Source organism: Oryzias latipes, chromosome 4 (assembly GCF_053564925.1).
Source record: "Oryzias latipes strain Hd-rR chromosome 4, Olatipes_Hd-rR_3.1".
Taxonomy (NCBI): domain Eukaryota; kingdom Metazoa; phylum Chordata; class Actinopteri; order Beloniformes; family Adrianichthyidae; genus Oryzias; species Oryzias latipes.
Window position 1 is genome coordinate 2893725 of NC_136240.1, and position 21627 is coordinate 2915351.

The 21627-nt window shown below is 40.1% G+C and overlaps 1 protein-coding gene across 28 annotated transcripts in view; it reads right to left on the bottom strand.

Moving 5' to 3' along the window:
• Positions 1 to 21627, bottom strand: part of fryl (furry homolog, like) — a 93959-nt gene that overhangs the window by 52547 nt on the left and 19785 nt on the right. For 24 of the 28 annotated variants that reach the window (XR_013655441.1, XR_013655440.1, XM_078945462.1 and 21 more), the window contains 8 exons: positions 9089 to 9306; positions 5637 to 5690; positions 3698 to 3837; positions 3492 to 3588; positions 1690 to 1769; positions 1458 to 1538; positions 1207 to 1375; positions 23 to 115 (listed from right to left, as the gene is read on the bottom strand). Coding sequence is in view for 26 of the 28 variants with exons in the window: in XM_078945450.1 (XP_078801576.1) it covers positions 23 to 115; positions 1207 to 1375; positions 1458 to 1538; positions 1690 to 1769; positions 3492 to 3588; positions 3698 to 3837; positions 5637 to 5690; positions 9089 to 9306 (932 nt within the window). In the remaining 2 variants the exon portion in view is untranslated. Of the gene's footprint in view, positions 1 to 22; positions 116 to 1206; positions 1376 to 1457; positions 1539 to 1689; positions 1770 to 3491; positions 3589 to 3697; positions 3838 to 5636; positions 5691 to 9088; positions 9307 to 18826; positions 19403 to 21627 lie in introns of those variants that run through there. The other 4 variants (XM_023953918.2, XM_078945453.1, XM_078945452.1 and 1 more) reach the window with 2 other exon arrangements.

The window sequence follows — 21627 nt, forward strand, 5'->3', positions numbered from 1 at the left end:
CTTAGTTTAGAATTTTACTCACAGCTGCTACAGGAATGAGGATCTCAACAAAAAGGCCGGCTAAAGCATGCTTAATGTCTTTATCCTTGACTTCAAGGAAATACTGGGCACATTCCTGAAACACACATGAACAACACTCTGAAAGAGCTGTGCATCACAATCACATTAAGATCAGAATCCCAGGTAAGATTTAAAATGAGAATACATTTGGCCTAATGACAACCACCAGCTCAGTGGTAGAGTGTCCCCCCTGACACTGGAATGTTGTGAGTTCAAATCCACGGCCAAGTCATACCAAAGACTAGAACTGGTTCTGGATGCCTCCCTGCTTGACACTTAGTATTGGGGGGTTAAACGTCTCCCCAGCGTGACCGTGTTCGTCTGCAGCTCACTCAGTGGATGGGTCACATTGCAGAGCTAATTTCACACACCATGGGGGGGTGACAACTAATGGGACTTTAACTTTGACTTCAGTGTTTGTTCTTCATGTTCTACATTTCAAATAGTCTGTAGAAGTTTTTATAGGTTAGACTTTCTGAAGATGCATAAACATGTTTAAGCTAAAAATGTGTCTTCTGGTATTAAACCAAAATGTAAACAACAGGATAGATAGAAATATGGACACTGAAGAAAAAAAACTTTGACCCCTTCACAGCAACAACCGACTCTTATACCTACTGGCAATCTCAAGGTCTCTCTCTGATCACCCTTTGATCTCTTTTAAAGCGTTCCAAGTGGTCTTTCTAGGACATAGTTTCTGCAGAGCAGCAGGACTTCAATAGAAACTTTCTTCTGAGTTGTGGGTGAGACAGTTGGCACGTAGTAAGCCCCCTCCCTCCCCTCCACATTACAGGGAAGCAAAAATGGCAGCAATATCAGATCTGTCCATCCGTCCGGTTCTGATCCAGATTCCAGCTCAGACCAGGAAAACACAGACGTTCATGGATCTGTTGGTCTGCAGGTGGATGATCAGAATGGAGCAGAGTGGAGAGCTTGAGACCCGCCATGTCAGAAGTAAGCTTGTTTTTAAACTGCATGTCTTTGTCTGCTCCTGATTCACAATGATTTGAATAAATAATTGTGAATAAACACCTTTTGGACATCGCTATGGAGACCTGCTGAGTTTATACAGCAGGCCACGACATTTACAAAACCTCTGCACTAGTCATGCTGAACAACATAAACGTCATTATATGAGAATATTACCTGCATGAACTGAAAAGAGGCTTCAAAATCCTCCACAGGGTACATCTTAACCCGGAAGAATTTCATGCCCATGATGAGACTGATGACGCTCTGGACCACATGAGGACTCTGCTCTTTCTGTCGGAGCTCCTTCAGCTCAGTGATGAACTTCTTCCTCACCGCTTGGAACCTGAGCACAAACAAAGCAAGAGCACATTCTAACTCAACACACCGTAGAAAGAAAAGGTAACAATACAATTGAGTGACCTTACTTTGACTGTGTGAGCACCCCTATCACCTCTGCATACAGGTCTGCAATGATGTGGACATTGCCAGTGTTGGGGCCACAGTACCTGTAAATGATATGGGTGTGTTATCAAGACTATAACAGAAAATCTCTGCTAATAACTTAAAGGACTACCACAAGCAGTCGACTAAAAGTCTCCAAAAGCATGGAGAGAATCCACGTGTGACTGGTCTGTGTGGGGGCCGATGCTCACTTACCCCTCTTTGTGTTTAAAGTGCTTGAATGCCAGGTTTAGAACTTCATGGACTAAAACATCTGGCACTGGATGAAGAGGAATCTGTGACATAAACACAGGATCATTAGTCTGATTCCAAACAATAATAGTCCTCATTCTTTCTCCTCACCAACATTCATTCTCCTCCCTAAAAGAGCAAAGCTGGACAGCTCAGCTCGGGTCTCCAGGGACTGGCTTTTACCACAGAACGCTGCTTGGATTTCAACAATTTCCTTTAGAAAAACATTCAGCTGGGAGCTGGTGGGTTGCCAGTGCACTTATTTACCCGGTTTCCCTGCAGAAGAAGTCAGTCTGTAAAGGCTGCAGTCAATGTCTGTGTGACTAAAGAAAAAAACTCGGCTAAAAAAAATGAAATGCTTGAGTAAGCTCAGCAACAATGCTCAGGACAAATTCTGTATGATCCGTAACAGATGCTGCATTGAAGTAGCAAATTATTTCACTAGAATACAACCCCCCCCCCCCCCACACACACACACACACAGCTGAAGCCGTTTGACCGGTGCTTGACATTTTATACAAATTCACAATTTATCTCAGCTAAGGACTAGAATCCTAAACAATTTATAACTACAGCTACCACAGGAACAATCCAGAGCCGTTTTAGATGTAAACAAATGAACAAACATGTGAATATGAACAAAGATTTTTTTCTTTATGAAACAGACAATGAATTTAAATTTGTTTCTAATGCAGTCCTATTGGTGTCATTTATTTGAAGTCCAACCCTTTTACAATATAATGTGACATTTATAGACATTTCTACATTTGAATTTTCCATTTCTGCATAGATTTATCCAGATGTTTTGCCTCATCTGGGGCTTGACTACAACCTGGTTCCTCCCACACGCTAAGGCTTTCAGAAAGCCAGACAGGTGTTCAGCTGCACCTGTGCTCTTCAGTTCAGATCATTTTATTTAATGCTTGGAAAAAAGGGACTTTATATAATTAATGAAATGTTGCAAAAATTGTCTTAAACTGAGGTTACATTTGCTTAATGATGCTTGTGGTCTGTGTTACAAGCATATATGCTAACAAATCACTTTTCTGAGTTCAACAGTCAAGTTTCTAGTCGTAAAACCTATAGAAATATAAGTAGGTTTAATAACTTTTTAACAACTTGTGAGGACATAACAGGCAGACGGTGTTTCTGCATTCCTAATGCAAAAGAACCGGAAAGACTATTCATTTCTTAGACCTAACAGAGATGTCCTGAAGTTCAAAGGTGACACTTAACACATGTACACTGTTTACAAGTCCCAAACTTCAATCTTAGTTCAAGTCTCAAGTTCCTGGATGCGGGACTTGGTGTGATACAAGTCTGCGTGTCATCTTCAGGGCCGTGTCTGACCCCTCCCCACTTCCTGTCCCCTAAAACAGTGGTGTCAAACCCCTGGCCTTGAGGGCAGACCTCCTGCTGGTTTTTCAGAAATCCTGCCTCATCTGCTGCTGATGACCTGGATCAGGTATGTTTAGCCAATCAGGAGCTTCAATGGCAGCTGGTTAGAAAGCATGCAGGACACCGGCCCTTGAGGCCTGGAGTTTGACACCTGTGCCCCAAAAGATTAAAGAGTGTGTGACTATGCGGTAACCTGGATTTTAACCTCATTAGGACACTAGCTCACTAGTTTTCTTTAAGAGCAAATAAGATGTCATCCATTTGGCAAAGTAGAAACCTAATAAATATGAACAAAGACTATTGGCACATAAAAAGGCCAAACAGGAAGCACATTTGACCGACTCTATACATGATGAAAAGGAACTCACCTGTTTAAGAACTTCCACTGAAACTAAACAAAAAATGAAATCTATGGCTAAATCTCGTCGTTCAAGGAGGTAATCTTTATCCCGGTGCTGTTCATCTCTGCAAAACAACAAAGAACAACCAAACAAACAGAAAACGCCTTCAATCAAACAATATCTACATAACAATGTTCAGCTTTTACTCAAAGAGAATCTTAGGAGCAGCTCACCCTTTAGACTTTGTACTTGAGCGAGGCCTGTATTCATAGGACTCGTCTTCGGTGCCGCTCTGCCTTCGGTACCAGTCGAACAGCGTGCGGAGCAGGGAAGGTAAACAGTGTTCTGCTACTGAGCTCATAGAGCTTATTAACTGAAACAACAGCAAGCAAGCTGGAGTCAGTCTACCGGGGAGGCCTCTAAAACTGAACTGAACAGAAGATGAGGACAAAACACGGGTCCAAGAAACAGAAGACAGACGGGGCGGACGCAGAGGTGAAAACTTGAAAGACCTAAAGGGGTGAGTGAGGGGCTCTAAGACAGTGGTCTCCAACCTTTTCAGGCTGAGGACCAGTTTAATGTCGGACAATATTTACACGGACCCTTCTGAACTTTTAGCTTTCGGATTCTGAAAAGCCCATTTTTCTTGTTAAAACGCTACTATAAGGAATGTATTTTTTTTTTAATCTGAAAACATTGGTAGTTTTTTTTTTTTTTCTTCAAATGACGAGGATTCGGGGAAGGAAAATTCTTGATTTGTCGAAGTTGTTTCTGATTTGTAAAAATTCAACAAAAGTGACATTTTACATTTTTCTTTTCAAAGAACACCATTATCAAATACATTTTTTTGTTCCTAACTTAGCTATCCAGGCAGCTGCTTAAAGTCACATGATGCGTCAGACAGATGTGGAGAACAGAATCCAGTAGTCTTCCAAAATAAAACTTCCTTCAGTATCAGAGCATGAACGAAACGGCCCGGTACCAAGTGGGGCACAGACCGGTAGCGGTCCACGGCCCGGGGGTTGGGGACCACTGCTCTAAAGGTCCATCTGTATGATCAGATCTCCTTTAAAGATTTCAATAAAACCGTTTTGATGCACATTGAAACAGTCATTCTGCAGCGTGTGATGGAGGATTATCCGTATGCACAGACCGTTTCAGTGGGCCTCAGTCTGCTGTGGACCAGCACAGCATGATGACGGGTAGGGATGATAGATGATAGGCAGAAAAGTTATGCAACTGCTCTCCCTGCCCTTATGGCATGAGGCAGATACACTCTAGTGCCTGATTTTGATTTAGTGCTGAGGATGACACAGCGATTCCATACACTCACTTTTGCACTCTATACCCATTTTCTCCACATCACTCACAATGGGGACAGCTGGATCTATACCAGCATATCCTCATTGGCTTTGTGTTCTGCTGAATAAGGCATTCTGCAGTAAGCAGCCCATTGTACAGAGATCTGCAGCATCTACAGATGATGAGTAAGGATTTAACTGTTTTGACACCCCCAGCACAGGGACCACTGTGGTTAATGAGGGGTAATGTGTCATCTGTAAGCTGCTGCTCCATGTCTGACTAACACGCATGTGAATTCTGCAGAATTCACATGCGTGTGTGTGTGTGGGGGGGGGGCTTTGGACCACTGATTGAAGTGCAAGTTAATCAAGTTATAAACGGACCAGTAAGTTGCTTCAATAAAGGTAGGCGGAGCCTGCTGTCCGCCACATGCAATGTTAAAAGGTTTGACAGATTCTCCCCAGCCTGCTTTCAAGGGGTGTGAGATTACAATAAACTCACTCCTAAATGGCGAAAGTGGTTGCCATAGAAACAATGACTAAGGCCGATTTGGACAGATTACTGCTTACTAAGGTCATAGTGACTTTGTTTGGAGTTGGATGTAAACCATTTTCTATGGGAGATCTCATTTACAATCAATGGTTTGGAGACAGTTTCTGTCATCCGCCATCACAAATTTGGAAATCTGCTTACTTGAAGTTGAAGGCATGTCTTTGTACTAATTTTAACAAGATTACAAATCATAGAACAACCTTTATAACCAACCAACCCCTGCCGGTCGCATCCCCCCACCCACACCCTGCCCCCGTTCCTTTCTGAGAGAAAAAACTAGCTCCTTAATGAGAAAAATCAGCTTATGCTGGGACTGACCTGGTCAAGTTGTGCATCTTCCCCTCTCTGAAGGGATCGGGACAGGGGTTTTTCCTGCAGGGAGGGGGGAAAAGTAGAGAGATCAGTTAGGTAGTTAGGTAGTTAAAACACATTTTTACCAAAATGACCATTAAACTAAAAGGTTTCAACATTATTGTGATGCATCTACTAAAAGAAAGACACTTGCATGAAGACATTTGTGAATCAAAAGCAGGGGGGTCTGCAGCCTTTAAAGGGCCTATACCATGCTATTCTAAAGCCTTTTATAGTAAACATTATCTACATATATGAAAATATCTGACCTTTGGCACACAAAATAATGATTTTTTTAATTCAATACAGTGGGGCTAAAGTATTTAGTCAGCCACCAATTGTTTAAACTCTACCACTCAAAAACATTACAGAGGCCTGTAATTTTCATCATAGGTAAACCTCAACTATGAAAAACAAAATGAGAAAAAAACAGAAAAGCACATTGTCTGATTTTTAAAGAATTTATTCATAAATTATGGTGGAAAATAAGTATTTGGTCAATAAAAAAGTTCAACTCAATACGTTGCTATTTACCCTTTGTTGACAATGACAGCAGTCAGACGTTTTCTGTAAGTCTTCACAAGGTTTTCAAAAACTGTTGCTGGTATTTTGGCCCATTCCTCCATGCAGATCTCCTCTAGAGCAGTGATGTTTTGGGGCTGTCACTGGGCCACACAAACTTTCAACCCCTTCCAAAGATTTTCTATGAGGTTGAGATCTGGAGACTGGCTAGGCCACTCTAGGACCTTGAAATGTTTCTCATGAAGCCACTCCTTTGTTACCCGGGCAACGTGTGTTTAGGATCGTTGTCTTGCTGAAAGATCCAACCATGTTTCATCTTCAGTGTCCTTGCTGATGGAAGGAGGTTTTCACTCAAAATCTGAGGATACATGGCCCCATTCATTCTTTCCTTTACATCAGTTGTCCTGGTCCGTTTGCTGAAAAACAGCCCCAAACCATGATGGTTCCACCACCATGCTTTACAGTAGGTATGGTCTTCTTTGGATGCAACTCAGCTTTCTTTCTCCTGCAAACAGTAGAGTTCTTACTAAAAGTTGGTTTCATCTGACCATAGGACATTCTCCCAATCCTCTTCTGGATCATCCAAATGCTCTCTAGCAGACTTTAGACGGGCCTGCACATGTACTGGCTTTAGCAGGGGGACACGTCTGGCCCTGCAGGGTTTGAGTCCCTGGTGGTGTAGTGTGTTACTGATGGTTTGTTATTTTGGTCCCAGCTCTCTGCAGGTCATTCTCTAGGTCCTCCATGTGGTTCTGGGGTTTTTACTCACTGTTCTTGTGATCATTCTGACCCCACAGGGTGAGGTCTTGGGGGGGAGCCCCAGATGGAGGGAGATTCTCAGTGGTCTTGTCTTCCATTTTCTAATAATTGCTCCCACAGGTGATTTCTTCACACCAAGATGCTTACCTGTTGCAGATTCAGTCTTCTAGCCTGGTGCAGGTCAACTATTTGGTTTCTGGTGTCCTTAGACAGCTCTTTGGTCTCCATAGTAGAGTTTGGAGTGCGACTGTTTGAGGTCGTGGACAGGTGTCTTTATATAGAAACCAGTTCAAACAGGAGCCATTAATACAGGTAACCAGTGGAGGACAGAGGATCCTCTACAGAAGAAGTTACAGGTCTGGGAGAGACAGAAATCTTGTTTATCTTTAGGTGACCAAATACTTACCGGTATTTTCCACCATAATTTACAAGTAATTTCTTTAAAAATCAGACAATGTCCTTTTATGTTTTTTCTCATATTGTGTCTCATAGTTGAGGTATACCTATGATGAAAATTACAGGCCTCTCATGTTTTTAAGTGGGAGAACTTGAACAATTTGGGGCTGACTGAATAATTTTAGCGTGAGTTGGTTTCACAGTTCATTTCCAACCCAGAAGTAAGACCACTCGATCTCTGAGGCTCCGCCTTTTGCACATTGTGGGTGCCGCCCATTTCATGACATCATCCTAGAGTCGGCCTCAGCAGCGTGTCTGTATTTCCCCCACGAAAACAAACATCATCTGAACTTTAGCAAAGATAGATGTTCATATTGTGTATATAAAAGAAAGAGCTTTTGCCAAACACTGCTAGCCCTGAGCAGAAAGTGAGCTTGAGCTTTGGTGGGGGTGGGGGGCTGTTCTCATTGGTCTGTGTCAGAATGTGTGAACCCACTCCGTTTCATGGGTTGGGAGGGGCTGGTGCTCAGAGCAGGTCTAAAGGAACCGTTTTGGAGCATCCACGTCTCTGTCATGCCAGCACAGAGGTGCTAATACATGATTTTATTTCTAGTAAAACAGGATTATTGTGACGTCTCTCTGGTCTTCTTGAAAAGACCATATTAAACCTTCAGTCACTTCAGAGTTCAGCTGCACGCATGCTGAAGGGGACCAGAGGGGGAGGGGGGGACACATTACAATAATTATAAAATCACTGCATTGGCTCCCTGTGTGGTTCAGAATAGACTTCAAGGCTCTTTTAATTGGTTCTAAATGTTTTAATGGTTTTGGACCATCATACCTATCTGATATGATTTTACAGTACAAGCCTTCCATGACGTTGAGGTCCTCTAGTTCTTCCAAGAGGTAGAACTAAAAATCAATTCAGTTTTTGTGGATGGGGGACCAACTCCCCTCGAGTTCATTGCAGTGGGACCTCCTGGGTCTGGCTGCTTGCTTGGATTAGGGGGTCTCCCATGGTGACGTCCTCAATGATCATGACTGGGTGGGTCGTTGGGGTGACAGATTCCTGCCTCGGTTTCTATTTATTCTTTGAGTTTTATTCATTCCTCATTTTATTTTTGTGTTACTGTTGTTTGAAAATTGCCTTATAAATAGTTGGTTTTGATGGCATTTGACCTGTTCCCTTATTGGTCACAACACAACAAACAAAGCCTAACTCTACCAAAAATCAAACACTTTAATTTATGTTTTTGTGACCATTAAGCAAACCATTATTGAACTATAGCTTATAAATAAATCATTGAATTACAATGGTGTGTCCTTTTTCTATCTAAAACTATTCTAATTTGTTTGGCCTTTGACAGCTTCACATAAGAGTTCTTTTCAAAATAAAATACACCCCATCTCAAATAAGATTCTCCTGCTGCAGCAGATGTACTTCAGTTACAACATAAGCCCTCCAAGTCTAGCACGTTCTGGCTCCGTCTTCAGTCTACTTTAGTGCTCATTGTTTTTTTCATCCTTTTATTTAACACAGACATAACATCACTTTAGGATCCATAGTCCCAGATCTAAGGTGCCCATACTGATGTGAAAAACAATTTTAATAGGAATCTAACGTGCTTCTCCCCAAAAAGCATCCTTTTAATTAAACGCATATATGGAACAACACGACTTCAAGTCGTATATGTGTTGAGCCCCATCCTAGAAGGTTGGGAGGCTCTCCAGCGGTAGCTTACCAGCGGTTCAGCCATAACCATCTCAATCTTCTTCTCAGCCAGAACAGCAAACTCGGCAAACAGACTCTTGATGACAAACTCCCCGGGCTTGAGGTCGGGGTCGATGGTGATGTTTGACATGGTGGCAGCCTGGTGTTTCTCCCAGGAAATGGGAGCCACTGAGGAGGGGGCCCGGCGTCTAATCACACTGCTGCTGCTGCTGCTGACTGCTGTAGGAGCTGCAAAGACGCCAGAGGACAGAGATGAGGAAACGTACTCTGCAGAACCAGGTCAGGTCATCTAAAACTTAAACGTGGTACAGGATCATTCACGCAGATTGAACTACAGACATGACCTTTACATTCCAGGAGGAAAAAGTAACACTATGATTAGCTTTCCACTGAATGACTATTTAATGCAAGGGCACATATTAAGATGTTACTACACACAAAGGGAAGGCTTGCTGCGTTGCAGTGTTGACAACTGAGCCCTGGTGTTGCAACATTTAGCACTTTTAAGTCCTTTTGGCAACTTTTCAGAAAAGCCCTTAGCAAAAAATGTTGCAACCTTGCACAACCTGCCTAAGCATTAACAGAGAAGCAAAAGCTTCTGTTGATGAATTATAGCAGTAATGAGAGTGTGGCCATCCCATAAACAGACTTCACGTCTGCTCATTAATCAAGAAACAAGAGATTCAAGTTGATGACACAAACAAGTTACTTTCTCATGCAAATGCATATGTTTAATACAAAAGTACAATAAAACAGTTAAGAAATGCAGTGTAAAAAGGGAACTCTGAAATGTTTGATGAAAAATGTTTTCTTATATTTTAATCAGCGTTTTCATTTTAATACACTTTTTGGATTATTTCCCATTCAATTAAATGAGAAAACTAAATATAACTTTAAGAGGGTTTCTTATTTAAAAGAAGAGTATACAATCAATAAATGACAACATAAAATTCATAATGTTATCGGACATGACTTTTCCATAGATGACAGCTAAACAAACATGACTTTTTACTTAAAGGGCCCATACCATGCTAAATCAACTTTTTGAGCTTATAACTGTATTTTAATGTACATTCCTCACTTATCTAGGGTAAGAACAAGGACTGCTAAAATAACTCATACTTCTTGAAAAAATAAAACATTCTTAGTGTGCCAAAGGTAATATATGCTCCTATATATGGATAAAGTTTACCCTGAAAGGCCTAAGAAAAGCATGATCCAGGCCCTTTCAACAAAAACAGGGGGAAATGTTGATTGGATACAGAAAACTACCCCCAGAAATATTTCTTTACATCCCCTTACAAGAGATATAAATGAAAACCATTAAAAATAATAAAAAGGTAATAAAATTATAGGTTTTGTGTAGAAATGTCATAGATGGCGGATTATAAATAAACGTTTATCCACATCAACGGTTTCTTCTGTTTAAGGAAAAGACTCATCATTCATGAACACGGGACAAATGCATAAACACAAACTGATGACGTAGCCATTACCCAACCAACTGTTTTTGATAACAGGAGGATTATCAAAACAAGTTTCAGTAGATCATCTATCATCCATCCATTTTCAGAACTCCCTGAACCCCCTGGAGCTGGAGCCAACCCAGCTACTGTTGGTGAAGGCGGGGTTCATCCTCAACAGGTCGTCATTCTGTTGCAGGGCGTCATAGCCAATTCATGCATACCTAGAGGCAATTTAGAGTTCTCAACTAACCTATGAAACATGTATATGGACTGTGGGAGGAAACTGTGGCACCTGGAGAAAAGCCACGCATGCACGAAAAGAACATGCAAATTCAAGTCAGAAAAGACCCGGCCAGGATTCAAACCAGGACCTCCTTACTGTGTGTGTGAGGCAAGGATTCACAAAGCAACATTCCCTTGTTATGTCTGCTGCACCTCTGAAGGGTCAAAACCTGCAGATTTGAATGTATTTGCATTTATTCAAATAATATAAGCAAAACTTGAGCGCTTTGCTTTGAATTGCTGGAGACAAGGCTGAGAAACTTGAACCTGGATGGAGACTTCATGCAGGTAATGCCTAATTTGAATATTAAACAAAAGAAGTATTTAACCCTTTTAGACCCAAAATGGGGGATCAGATGCAAATGGGGTAAAGTGAATAAACATTAACCTTATGAGAGGTAAAGATGTGGCTGACAATAACAAACAAATATATTTCTGTCCAAATAAATGGGATTATTTACCACTAGTTCATGTCATTCTGAAAGGGATCAACTACCTGTATAGGCTCAGTTTTCTGAAATGGGCCTTGGTTTGAACATTTCTGTACCATCAGTGTGTAAATGAGTGTGCATGGGTGAATAGGACTAACTGAGCAAAAGTGCTGCATACGCCATTCACCATTTACAGCAAGAATAGTAAACTTAACTGAACCCACAACATGAAAATAGACCCATAATGAAATCACGGGGGGGGGGGGGGGGGGGGGGGGGGGGTTACGACAAAAGAAAAACAAACTTCTTTAACTCTTCTGGTCCAGAAGCTTATAGGCCTCAACAATTCAAGAGCATATAACTTTATAACTTTAAAATAGTTAATGGACTCCTCCAGATTTATGTTAAGGTCTGGGGGAAAAAAACTTTCAGTTTTGTTCTTATGTTCTTATTCTCAATGATCAAACAGCAATTAAATTCAGATTATATTTTTTAAGTATGTCTTTAAGTTTTCATTTTCATTACAAATTTGATTTTTAATTGTATTCAATTTTTTTCTTTCTGCTTTTAATTTCTTTACCAGAAATTACAATGGAATACATTTAATAATCATCCTAACATCCTTTGGAAATTGTCTCTAACACAAAGTTCAACTAAATAAAAGCTGTAACATGTCTGCAGATCAATGCAGCAGATGTTTTGGGAGCTACCGCTAGCTTTAGTATCTCATAGAGAGAAATACTAGAACGACTCAGCAGAGAATTTCTGGGAGCAACAGCCTGGAAATTGATTTGTGCTGTTTGTGGTTTGATGCTCCAATTTTGAAGTCACAACGCCACAAACCAAAATCTCATTTTTGACTCACCAGATGAGATGACTGGTAGATAAAATTAATCTACTAACAAAATGATTCCATTATTTTACAAAGAAAACTATAGGTGTTCTTTTAAAAAAATGATATTAGGTCAAATGCAAACAGAGACAATTTACTAAAGGGGAGCAGTTTAACAGAAAAGGCACTTTTTTTTCCTAATTCTGTCACCAGTTGATTCATTTGTACATGAAATCAGAACAAAAACAGCCTAAAAACATGATCATGTTCTGGATTCTTGCCATTGACAGTAAAGATGTAGCGCTCTCACAAAGGGGGGAGGGAGTTTCAGCTCAACGCCAGTTCTGTAATGTTACAAAGACACTATTAATAAAGATTCATACAAAGTGCCTCTTATACTCATAAAATACCATTTAGCATCGTAGCATTTAGCATTTAGCATCGTAGCATTAAGCATCATAGCATTTAGCATCGTAGCATTTAGCATCGTAGCATTTAGCATCATAGCATTTAGCATCGTAGCATTTAGCATCGTAGCTTGATAGCATCGTAGCATTTAGCATTGTAGAATTAAGCATCATAGCATTTAGCATCTTAGCATCTAGCATGATAGCATTAGCATCGTAGCATTGTGGCATGATAGCATCGTAGCATTAAGATCATAGCATTTAGCATCGTAGCATTACGATCTTAGCATTTAGCATCGTAGCATTTATCATCGTAGCATGATAGCACCGTAGCATGATACCATTAGCATCGTAGCATTAAGCATTGTAGCATGATAGCATCGTAGCATTATGATCTTAGCATTTAGCATCGTAGCATTTATCATCGTAGCATTTAGCATCTTAGCATTTAGCATTGTAGCATTTAGCATCTAGCATGATAGCATTAGCTTCGTAGCATTAAGCATTGTAGCATGATAGCATCTTAGCATTACGATCTTAGCATTTAGCATCGTAGCATTTATCTTCATAGCAGGATAGAATCGTAGCATTTAGGATCTTAGCATTTAGCATTGTAGCATGAAGCATCGTAGCATGATAACACCGTATTTTCAGCATTCAGGTTCTGCCTTATGTTTGTTTGAACTTACAAAAGGATTATTCAGACCAGTCAACATCATATTAATGCCCCTAGCATTATTATGTGTTAATATGTTTTTGTGTTATTGTGAGCAATAGCATTAAGACCACAGAGGCTGTCTACCAAACTAAAGAGCCTCAAATCACCTCAGTCTTTTATAGTTTGGTCAAAATTTACATGACGAGCTCATGAAAAGTGAAGCACTGATAGTTTGATTGTTGACTATTTTCGACAATGAATGGCTGCAGCCAAACAATCAAAACATGACAAAAGAGACACTACAGTAATTTATTCTGATAAAGCAAGACTTTCTTCTGCCAAAGGTTATTGCTAATATTTCAGATCAAAAAAAGGTTTCTTTTAAGCCTAAAAGGATGACTTAGAAATGTGTTGAAACAACAGCTGCATTAAAATATCTACTCAGTACCATTCACTGACCTCAGAAAAACCACTGAAACACCTAAAACATTTAACCAAACAAAAAAATCCTTCAAACACAAACTGTTGGACAACAAAAATGCTTCATATAATGACTTTTTTTTTTCAAACTACAATACATTGCACAGCCCTGAAGCTCCATAAGTGCTCGGGTCTTGTTTGTATCCCAAAGCCAGTCTCCAGAGGAAGAGGCAGGCAGCATTAGGGAAGCAGCAAGTGCTGGTTGAATTGCGATCATGCTGTCGGGCAGCACAGAGAGTCTTTCAAGCCAATCCTCTTTGTTTACTGTGTTTCACCAACTGCCCCATGATGTCATGTAGCCAGCTCCTAATTTACTTTCACTGTAATGTCCTTTACCCCATTCTCACTCCCACCACACATTAATTCAACTGTTGACTAACACACATCAGTATGTAACCCTAAAATGTACTTCAACAATGGGTAGAACAAGAGAAAAAGAAAGCACGGCATACTGGTCTGCTACCCAGAACCTCTCATTGCTCCCAAGGACATGCCAGATTCTTACCAAGCAAAGCGCCCCCCCACACACACACACACACCAACCACATCACAAATCGTTAGAGGTAAATACAGTGTTGCTCAACATTGTTTCTGCTAATCAAGAGAGAAGTGATTCAAACTTTGAGGCTTGATGTTCACTGACCTTTTTCAGTAAACCCTCATAGGACTGGTTAAAATATATTTGTCTTTCCATCTGATCTAAACATAGTACTGAATAAGTGCATCCATTATATCATATATTTTCTTTTATACCGTGTCTTTAGCCAGGGAACTGCTTTTTTCAGTTATCATTTTAAGCATCAACAGTTTTGTTATGTATTTTTCTTGAGTCTGGAATGAAACTCCAGTAATGTGAAAACACTTTTATAGCAAAGTTAAACTATATTTTGTAATGAAAATAGAAAAATAATCATTTTGAATTGATTTAATACATCCAATTCTGACCTTTCTAATCAATTCAGGAACCCAACCCTAAACAACAAATTACAAAAACAACATGGTCTTCCTTTATTCATTCATTAAGGTTAGGACAGGAGTAACCAACATTTAAAAATCCTAATACTTAAGTATTTGGATTAGTCCAATTTTTATTCACAATTCCCCTGATGCCCCAGATCTCATGAAAAAAGAAAAACATTTGTATTTTAGGGCTGGATTTTGTGTGAGGCCATGACAGTGGTTTGTTGCTGCTTTTTTACAATATCAACAAACTAAAAAAGTAAAAATGTTGCTGATGGCTCAAGACTGCACTAAAAAGCACCAAACATGAAATGGGGAAAGGTCATCTTCCACAAATATCCTCAAAAGATCTGCCAAGTACAAAGACTCATAAAAAAACCTAAAGTCAGGAAGAACATCCATGATCTCAGATCACCTTAAAGTTCAACAACAGAACTCATAACAAGGTAACTGTAGAAAATTACAGATACGAAACTAATGATCATGTTCAGATGTGCAAAAGTTATTAAATACTTTTTGGCAGAGCTCAAGGCTGTTCTACAGAGACAAGGCCATCCCCTCTAAGATTACACAACTATTGAAGCACAGACTCCACCTCTACAAAGTTAAAACCCTCCTAAATGTGTGTGCAATTCCCCTGACAGAAACAACAGCCAAAACACACACAAACACTAGCTGCTGGAATGTAGGGATGCAAATGAATCCATTTTTAAGAAACCCATTATTACTTCCAGTTTTGCAAATAAGTCTAAACGTTTAATCCTAATAAAATAAGTGCTGGTTCACTCATCACCTTAACTACATCAAAATAAAACAAAAGAAATCACTAGGTTATTAGGAAATTTAGGTCATAGCGTAACATCACAAAAACTACACTGTATGCTATGATTCTCAAAGACTTGGCATAACTCAATCCGCTTTATTGTTTAACAGACAGAAGAAAGCAGAGTTTTAACATCTTTAGGGAAGTCTATCACTTTGATCCTTACTAAAGGGAGAGAACAAGTGCCAGGTTAAAAACAACAGCTCCAACACCTACGTGCGATGAACGGAAGTGCCTTTCAGACGTCAAAGATAATAATATCTATCCATTCAGTTTCTGAACTTGCTGAATCTCTTTTGGAGCCTCTCCTGGCTACTGTTAGGCAAAGGTGGGGTAAACCCACAACAGGTTTGTTGCAGCGCCACACATTCACAGCTAGGAACAATTTAGATGAATAAATGAACCTGTAAAGGATGGACTGTGGGAGGAAACCAGAGTGCCAGGAGAAAGCCCAGAAGGGGCGGGGAGAACACGGAAACTCTAGACAGAAAGGACCCAGCCGGGACTGGAACCAGGGCCTTCCTGCTGTTCAGCAAGAATGCTAACCACTACACCACCATGCAGACCTAGTAGGAATAATATTACATGTACAATTACTCAAAAGTGACAAAAGAAACCTTTACTGAGGTGCTATCTATACTTTTACCATGATGAATCTACCATGCAACATACACAAGGTTGACCATTCATTTAGCCTCCAGATGCATGTTTTTATTTAATCAATTAATCAACTTAACTAATGAACCGATTTCTATTCCTACAATCCAACCAGATTGAACTGTCTGACACAAGTTGTTAATTGGTAAACCTCTATCTACCATTATAAAATCATTTTGATATGAAATAAATGTATATAAATATTGGAAAATATCATATGGAATGAGTCATGGTAAGTTTATTTTACACACATGACAACACACGTGTGATGTCATCAAACACGGATCAGTCCATCATTCCAGTCCAATGTGTGGACAGACTTTGAATAAAGTCATGTGACCATCCAGTGTCTAGAATGTTCTAAGAATGTTCCCTTTGGATTCTGTGGAGGTGGAAAAACAACAGTGGACTAAACTTTAGGAAACTGAAATGGGAAAGTGAACTGGGTTGATTTGGAGAAAACCCTAATGTGTGATTGTGGTCCGGCATCAGACTGGCAACATGTCCCTGCCTTTGCCCACAAGTGGCCGAGATAGGCTCCAGCAGCCCTGTGACCCCTGAAAGGGACCAAATGGGTTTAGAAAATAAAAGACCACAAATTATGCTGTGAATCAAATCGCTGTTCAAAGTTCCACTAATTTTAAGTGAATTTTAAGGGAAAACCATCTGTTTGGTCTATTGCCCCTGAGCTGTTAGTTCAGAATAAGAGAATTTAAGAGATAGACGGTACACATACAATTATAAAAAACAGGCAAAAGACAGTAAACAAAATAAAATAAATAAATACAGAAAAAATGTTAACAGATAAATAATTTTTAAAATAAGTGCCTGTCATAAATGTTTTTTTTTATTTCTGGTCATTTCTGATTGCACATTTGAGATTCCAAAAGCCACCGTTTCAGCTGTTAATTGAAAAAGACAGCATCTGCACTTTCTCTTATCGTGTCCCTGTTTCTCTTTATTTCTGTATTATTTTTCTTCCATACACTTTTTGAACAGCCATAGCTCTTCAACTCCTTAATCTATTTCAGCTCATTCAGCTGTCAAAATTTTCAGCTCTGTTGGGACATTACTGCTCGCAAGTTCCAACTTCAGAACTCTTTTTAAACTATTCAACTAACTACCGCTTTTTTTGACTCCATTGAAAATGGCTTACAGAATCTTCAAATGCCCCCTTTTCTACTAAAAACTTTCAGCTCTACAAAATGAGAAAAACAAAAAAGGCCCTCAGCAACAGAAACCATTCAACTTTTAAACGTTTCAGTAGACTTTGGGCTCTTGACGTTTTTAAGATATCGCAGGTCAAAGTGGACATGTCATCTTTGAGCGGTTTCCAGTTCTGAATGAGTGTCTATGTGAAACGGCTTTCAGTTGCTCTTAGGCAGCAGAGTGGAGGAGAATGTAAAGACAGTGAGAAGAACAGACTTTTAGTAGATTCGTTTTGCCAAATCCCAGGCATCGTTTCCCTCACTGAAAGTTTTTTCATCAAAATGTAAAGCTGGTATTTTAGCTATGTGCTACTTTTGTCTGCAATTTAGTACCTACTGGGTTTTTTAGGCTAATTTGGCATTCAGCTATTATTTCAGCAACATGTTTTGGCTAAATTAGACATTTCCCTGTTTTCTTAAGCTAATTTTTAATATAGCTAATATTTTAGCACTATGCTAGGTATTTTGGGTGAATTAGATATTTTTCCAGCTTTTTATGGCTAATATAGAATTTAGCAAATATTTTAGCAAGCTATCAACTTCAGTGTTTTCCATCATCAGCTTCAGCGTTGAACCATGTAGGCCTTTATTGACGAGACAAGATGATTTAAACTTTAAGATCTTAAAAGCGAAGGAGTTTTTATTTCTGGAGAATGTGACAATGGTGGTAAAGGTTTCTTATCCAGGACCTTCAGCTCTTTTCTAGCAAGATTCAAGACGTCCAAGAACAGAGGAGCCACCAGATGACCAAGATGTGACACAATAATTCATGTAGGATAAGATCAATGAGTGTAAAAATACATGTGCCGCTTTAACCGTCAACGATGCTCTGATTTATTTAAAATTATGTCAATTATAATTGACAGTTTTACAATATTTTTCGTTCATGCTTTTTAAAATGCCTAATGCTCAAAGCTCTGCTGTTTAACATCCAGCTCTGCCCACAACCGTTTCTCAGAAGCTCTAGAGTCCGTGCTTTTTGCTTCCTGATTTATTACAAGCTGCATAAAAGGCTAATAATAGGAGGGGGCCAAAACATAGATCAATAGTAGGGATACATTAGCTGTCCCAAAGGGAGAAAATAGGAGTGTTATAAAAGTCAAGAATTAAACAATATTCCAAGTGCGACTAATGATGGTCAACTAATGCTCTCCAAAGATAAAGAGAGCCGAGAAGAACTAGAAAAAACAGAAACTTGAGTAGATGAATAGGATTTCTGTATTATCTATTGTATTATCTATCAGTACATGCTCATCCCTGGAAACATTATCTTCTGGACTATCTGGAGCTAGATGGAGGAGAAGGATGGGGTTAAGGGCACTTTACTGAAAACACCATCGTTTCTCTCAAGTAACCATGATTTAGCATTATCACTCATCTTAATGAGTCCATTAGTGGCCACTTCTCTGAGCCAGGAGGACACATGAAAGGTACAACCACAGACTTCATGTGGGCCAGTGCAATATTGCAGACAGAGTACTGACTGCATGTGGATCAGACGTCAAAGTGTGGTATGTAAACATGCGTGTTGGTAGGACACTCACAGCTGCTGCTCCAAGACTTGAGGAGAGATTTGATGCTGAGCTCAAAGAAGACTGAATCTTGCAGGCTCAGCATGGCGGCTCTCTAAAGTTGAGGCTCACAGTGTTTACAGGGTTCTTGTAGTTTCCATTTGATAAATGAGCATTTCATTCCTTTCAAAATAAGAGCTTCTCATGCACCTTTCAAACAGATCTCTGCAGGTACTGCAGAGTCAGCCTCTTCCAAAAAGAGCTGAATCCTGGCTTCCACAGGTGCTTGTTACAGGCAGCATCACCAACAACGGCTTCAGAAAATGCTGAGAAATACACAGCAAGTGCAGCCAGGTTTCAACTAACAGTATTATTGCACATAAAGGTGGGTAGGGTGAGAACACAGTCAGAAAAGTATTTCACCCCAGCGTCTGCTGTCCACTCGCTAGTCCGCAGAGACTCTCATTCCCAGTGGAGCACAGAAATATCCACAAAGGCCAAAGAACGGAGATACATTCAAACTTCTGGTCCTCATATGACAGCAAAGAGCAGAGGAGCAGTGCAGAATCAAATGTTGAGTAATATCCTTTCCCTTGTCTTCCTGTATGTGTGTGTGCCAGCTTCAGGGAGCTTGCACTGCCAGAAACCCTCCTCCTCTTCTCACCAAAGATCTCTCTCTTGATTTGCTCAAGAGCAGCTCCTCCTCCTCCTCCTCCTGCAAGCTAACTCTTGTTCTTTCACTGATGCCTTTTCTCTAGGAGTGTGTGTGTGTGTGTGTGTGTGGGGGGGGGGGGTTATTCAACAGCAAACACAGGAAGGCGGGAGTAGTATATGGGGGTGGGTGATGTCATCAAAATGCTGCCAGTGTCCAGTTGCTGTAGTTCAGCAATGCACATGCTTGTTCGGGCTGCCTCCCTTCTGCCTATAAAAGCAACACTTCCTGAACGCTCCGCAGGAATACTGATGCGTCATGCCTGCCTGCAGTGGGAAGAAACCAACTGCACAAAAACACGGCATGGAAAAAGGAAATGAAGGGAATATCAACCAAAAAGGGAGTACACAGTGTTCCAGCACTTTCCCAAGTTTTCCTTTGAATACAAACCGCTATCATAAAGATCAATTGCTTTATAGTTGTTAAATGTAACACATCACATTCACTTTAAGATGGGATGAAAATCCCTCTCAAAGGCGAAAAACCATTTAAGAGTACAACTTTAATGGATGTAGACACATTATTGGATGATGGTAGGAAGGGTTTGGATGCTTCATGAGAAGAGACTTTGTTAGATAGAATATATATGTTATTGTGGCTCCTCAGGTCCCTGATGCTCGGTGGAAAGTTAAAGTTATAATCAAAGAAACAGACTGATGAATGAATGTGGAGTCATCAATCGTGTGCTGTTAGTACACATTACACATTCTCAAACACTCAAATGTCATCAGGTGATCTGCAGTCAAAGGATGAAACCAAATGTTCAAATGGAAAATAACAGGGGGAAAGTTGCGAGACACAAACATTCTTTGTCTTCCTTTAGTTTCGTCACTTCTGTCTTGTCTCTCCCTCTGTCACATGTCCTCCTCTACACAACTTATGCAAAACAAGGCAGAGATCATTGCAAACAACACAAGCAGATGCTTTGTCATGGTGCTAACCCAATGTGGTCTTTCACAGCCCAACACTGCCATCTGACACAAACAGGTTATATGAACAGACATTGATTCTATGGTAAAACTTTGTTTGTTTTCTGTTTATCCTCTCAAAGCTTAACATAAAAAGCTAACATTTTGTTATATGGTATCAAGAGGGACTAAACTTTATTACATTCCAATTTTTAGTGAGTTTTTTTTTTAATGAGCAATATTTCACTCAACAAACACAAAGGCACACATCATCACTACCAAAACCAGATTATCCCTGCAGCAACAGGGAAAAGGATCATTAAAGCTGCAAACTGCCTTGTTGGCCCATAGGCGTGTTCTGTCCCCGCCCTTAACCCCCCCCCCCCCCCCCCCCCCTACCTTTACCCTTCTATCTCTGTCAGGCTGGTCAGAAATGCATCTGACAAATTCATGAAATAAAATTTGGTTTTGGTTGACAGATGTATCCAAGTTTTAGATTAACTGGTAAAAGTAAACTTGTATTTCTGCAGCAGCAGATGTTATTTGCCAACCACATCCACATTGCTAAAATGTTCATATCCTATGTTAAATAATTTGGTCTAGCTCTAGCCAGGGATCCATGCATTACATTTTCAAAATATTCCATTTATAAATGTGCATGTAACAGGAGAACATCACTTTGGCTAGCTCACCATTTGCATACCATTTAAAATATATTAATAATAATAAACTTTATTTGTAAAGCACCTTTCAAGATAAAAATCACAAAGTGCTTCACAGTAAAACACAGAATATAAAAGAATTATAAAAAAGCACTTTTAAAAAGAGATGTTTTTAGCTGCTTTTTAAAAGAAAACAGTGAGTCTGCAGATCTGAGGCTGAGAGGAAGGGAGTTCCAGAGGGATGGAGCCACTGCTGCAAAGACTGTCACCTTTACATTTTAACCAGGTTCTCTAACAACCAGACCCTGGTCACATGACCTCAGGGACCTGCTGGGAGGGTACTTCTGCACAAGGCCTTTTCTATAGACCGGTGCTTGGCTGTTAAGAGATTTTAAAATGCACTTGGACACGGATGGGGAGCCAGTTCAGCTGCATTAATAACGGGGCGACCTGTGAAAACTTGGATGACTGTTTTAAAGCCTTGCTGCAGTGTCTAGACAACCTGGAGCCGTTCTAAAGATTTTTTGCTTAAACGTGAAGATGGAGTTGAAG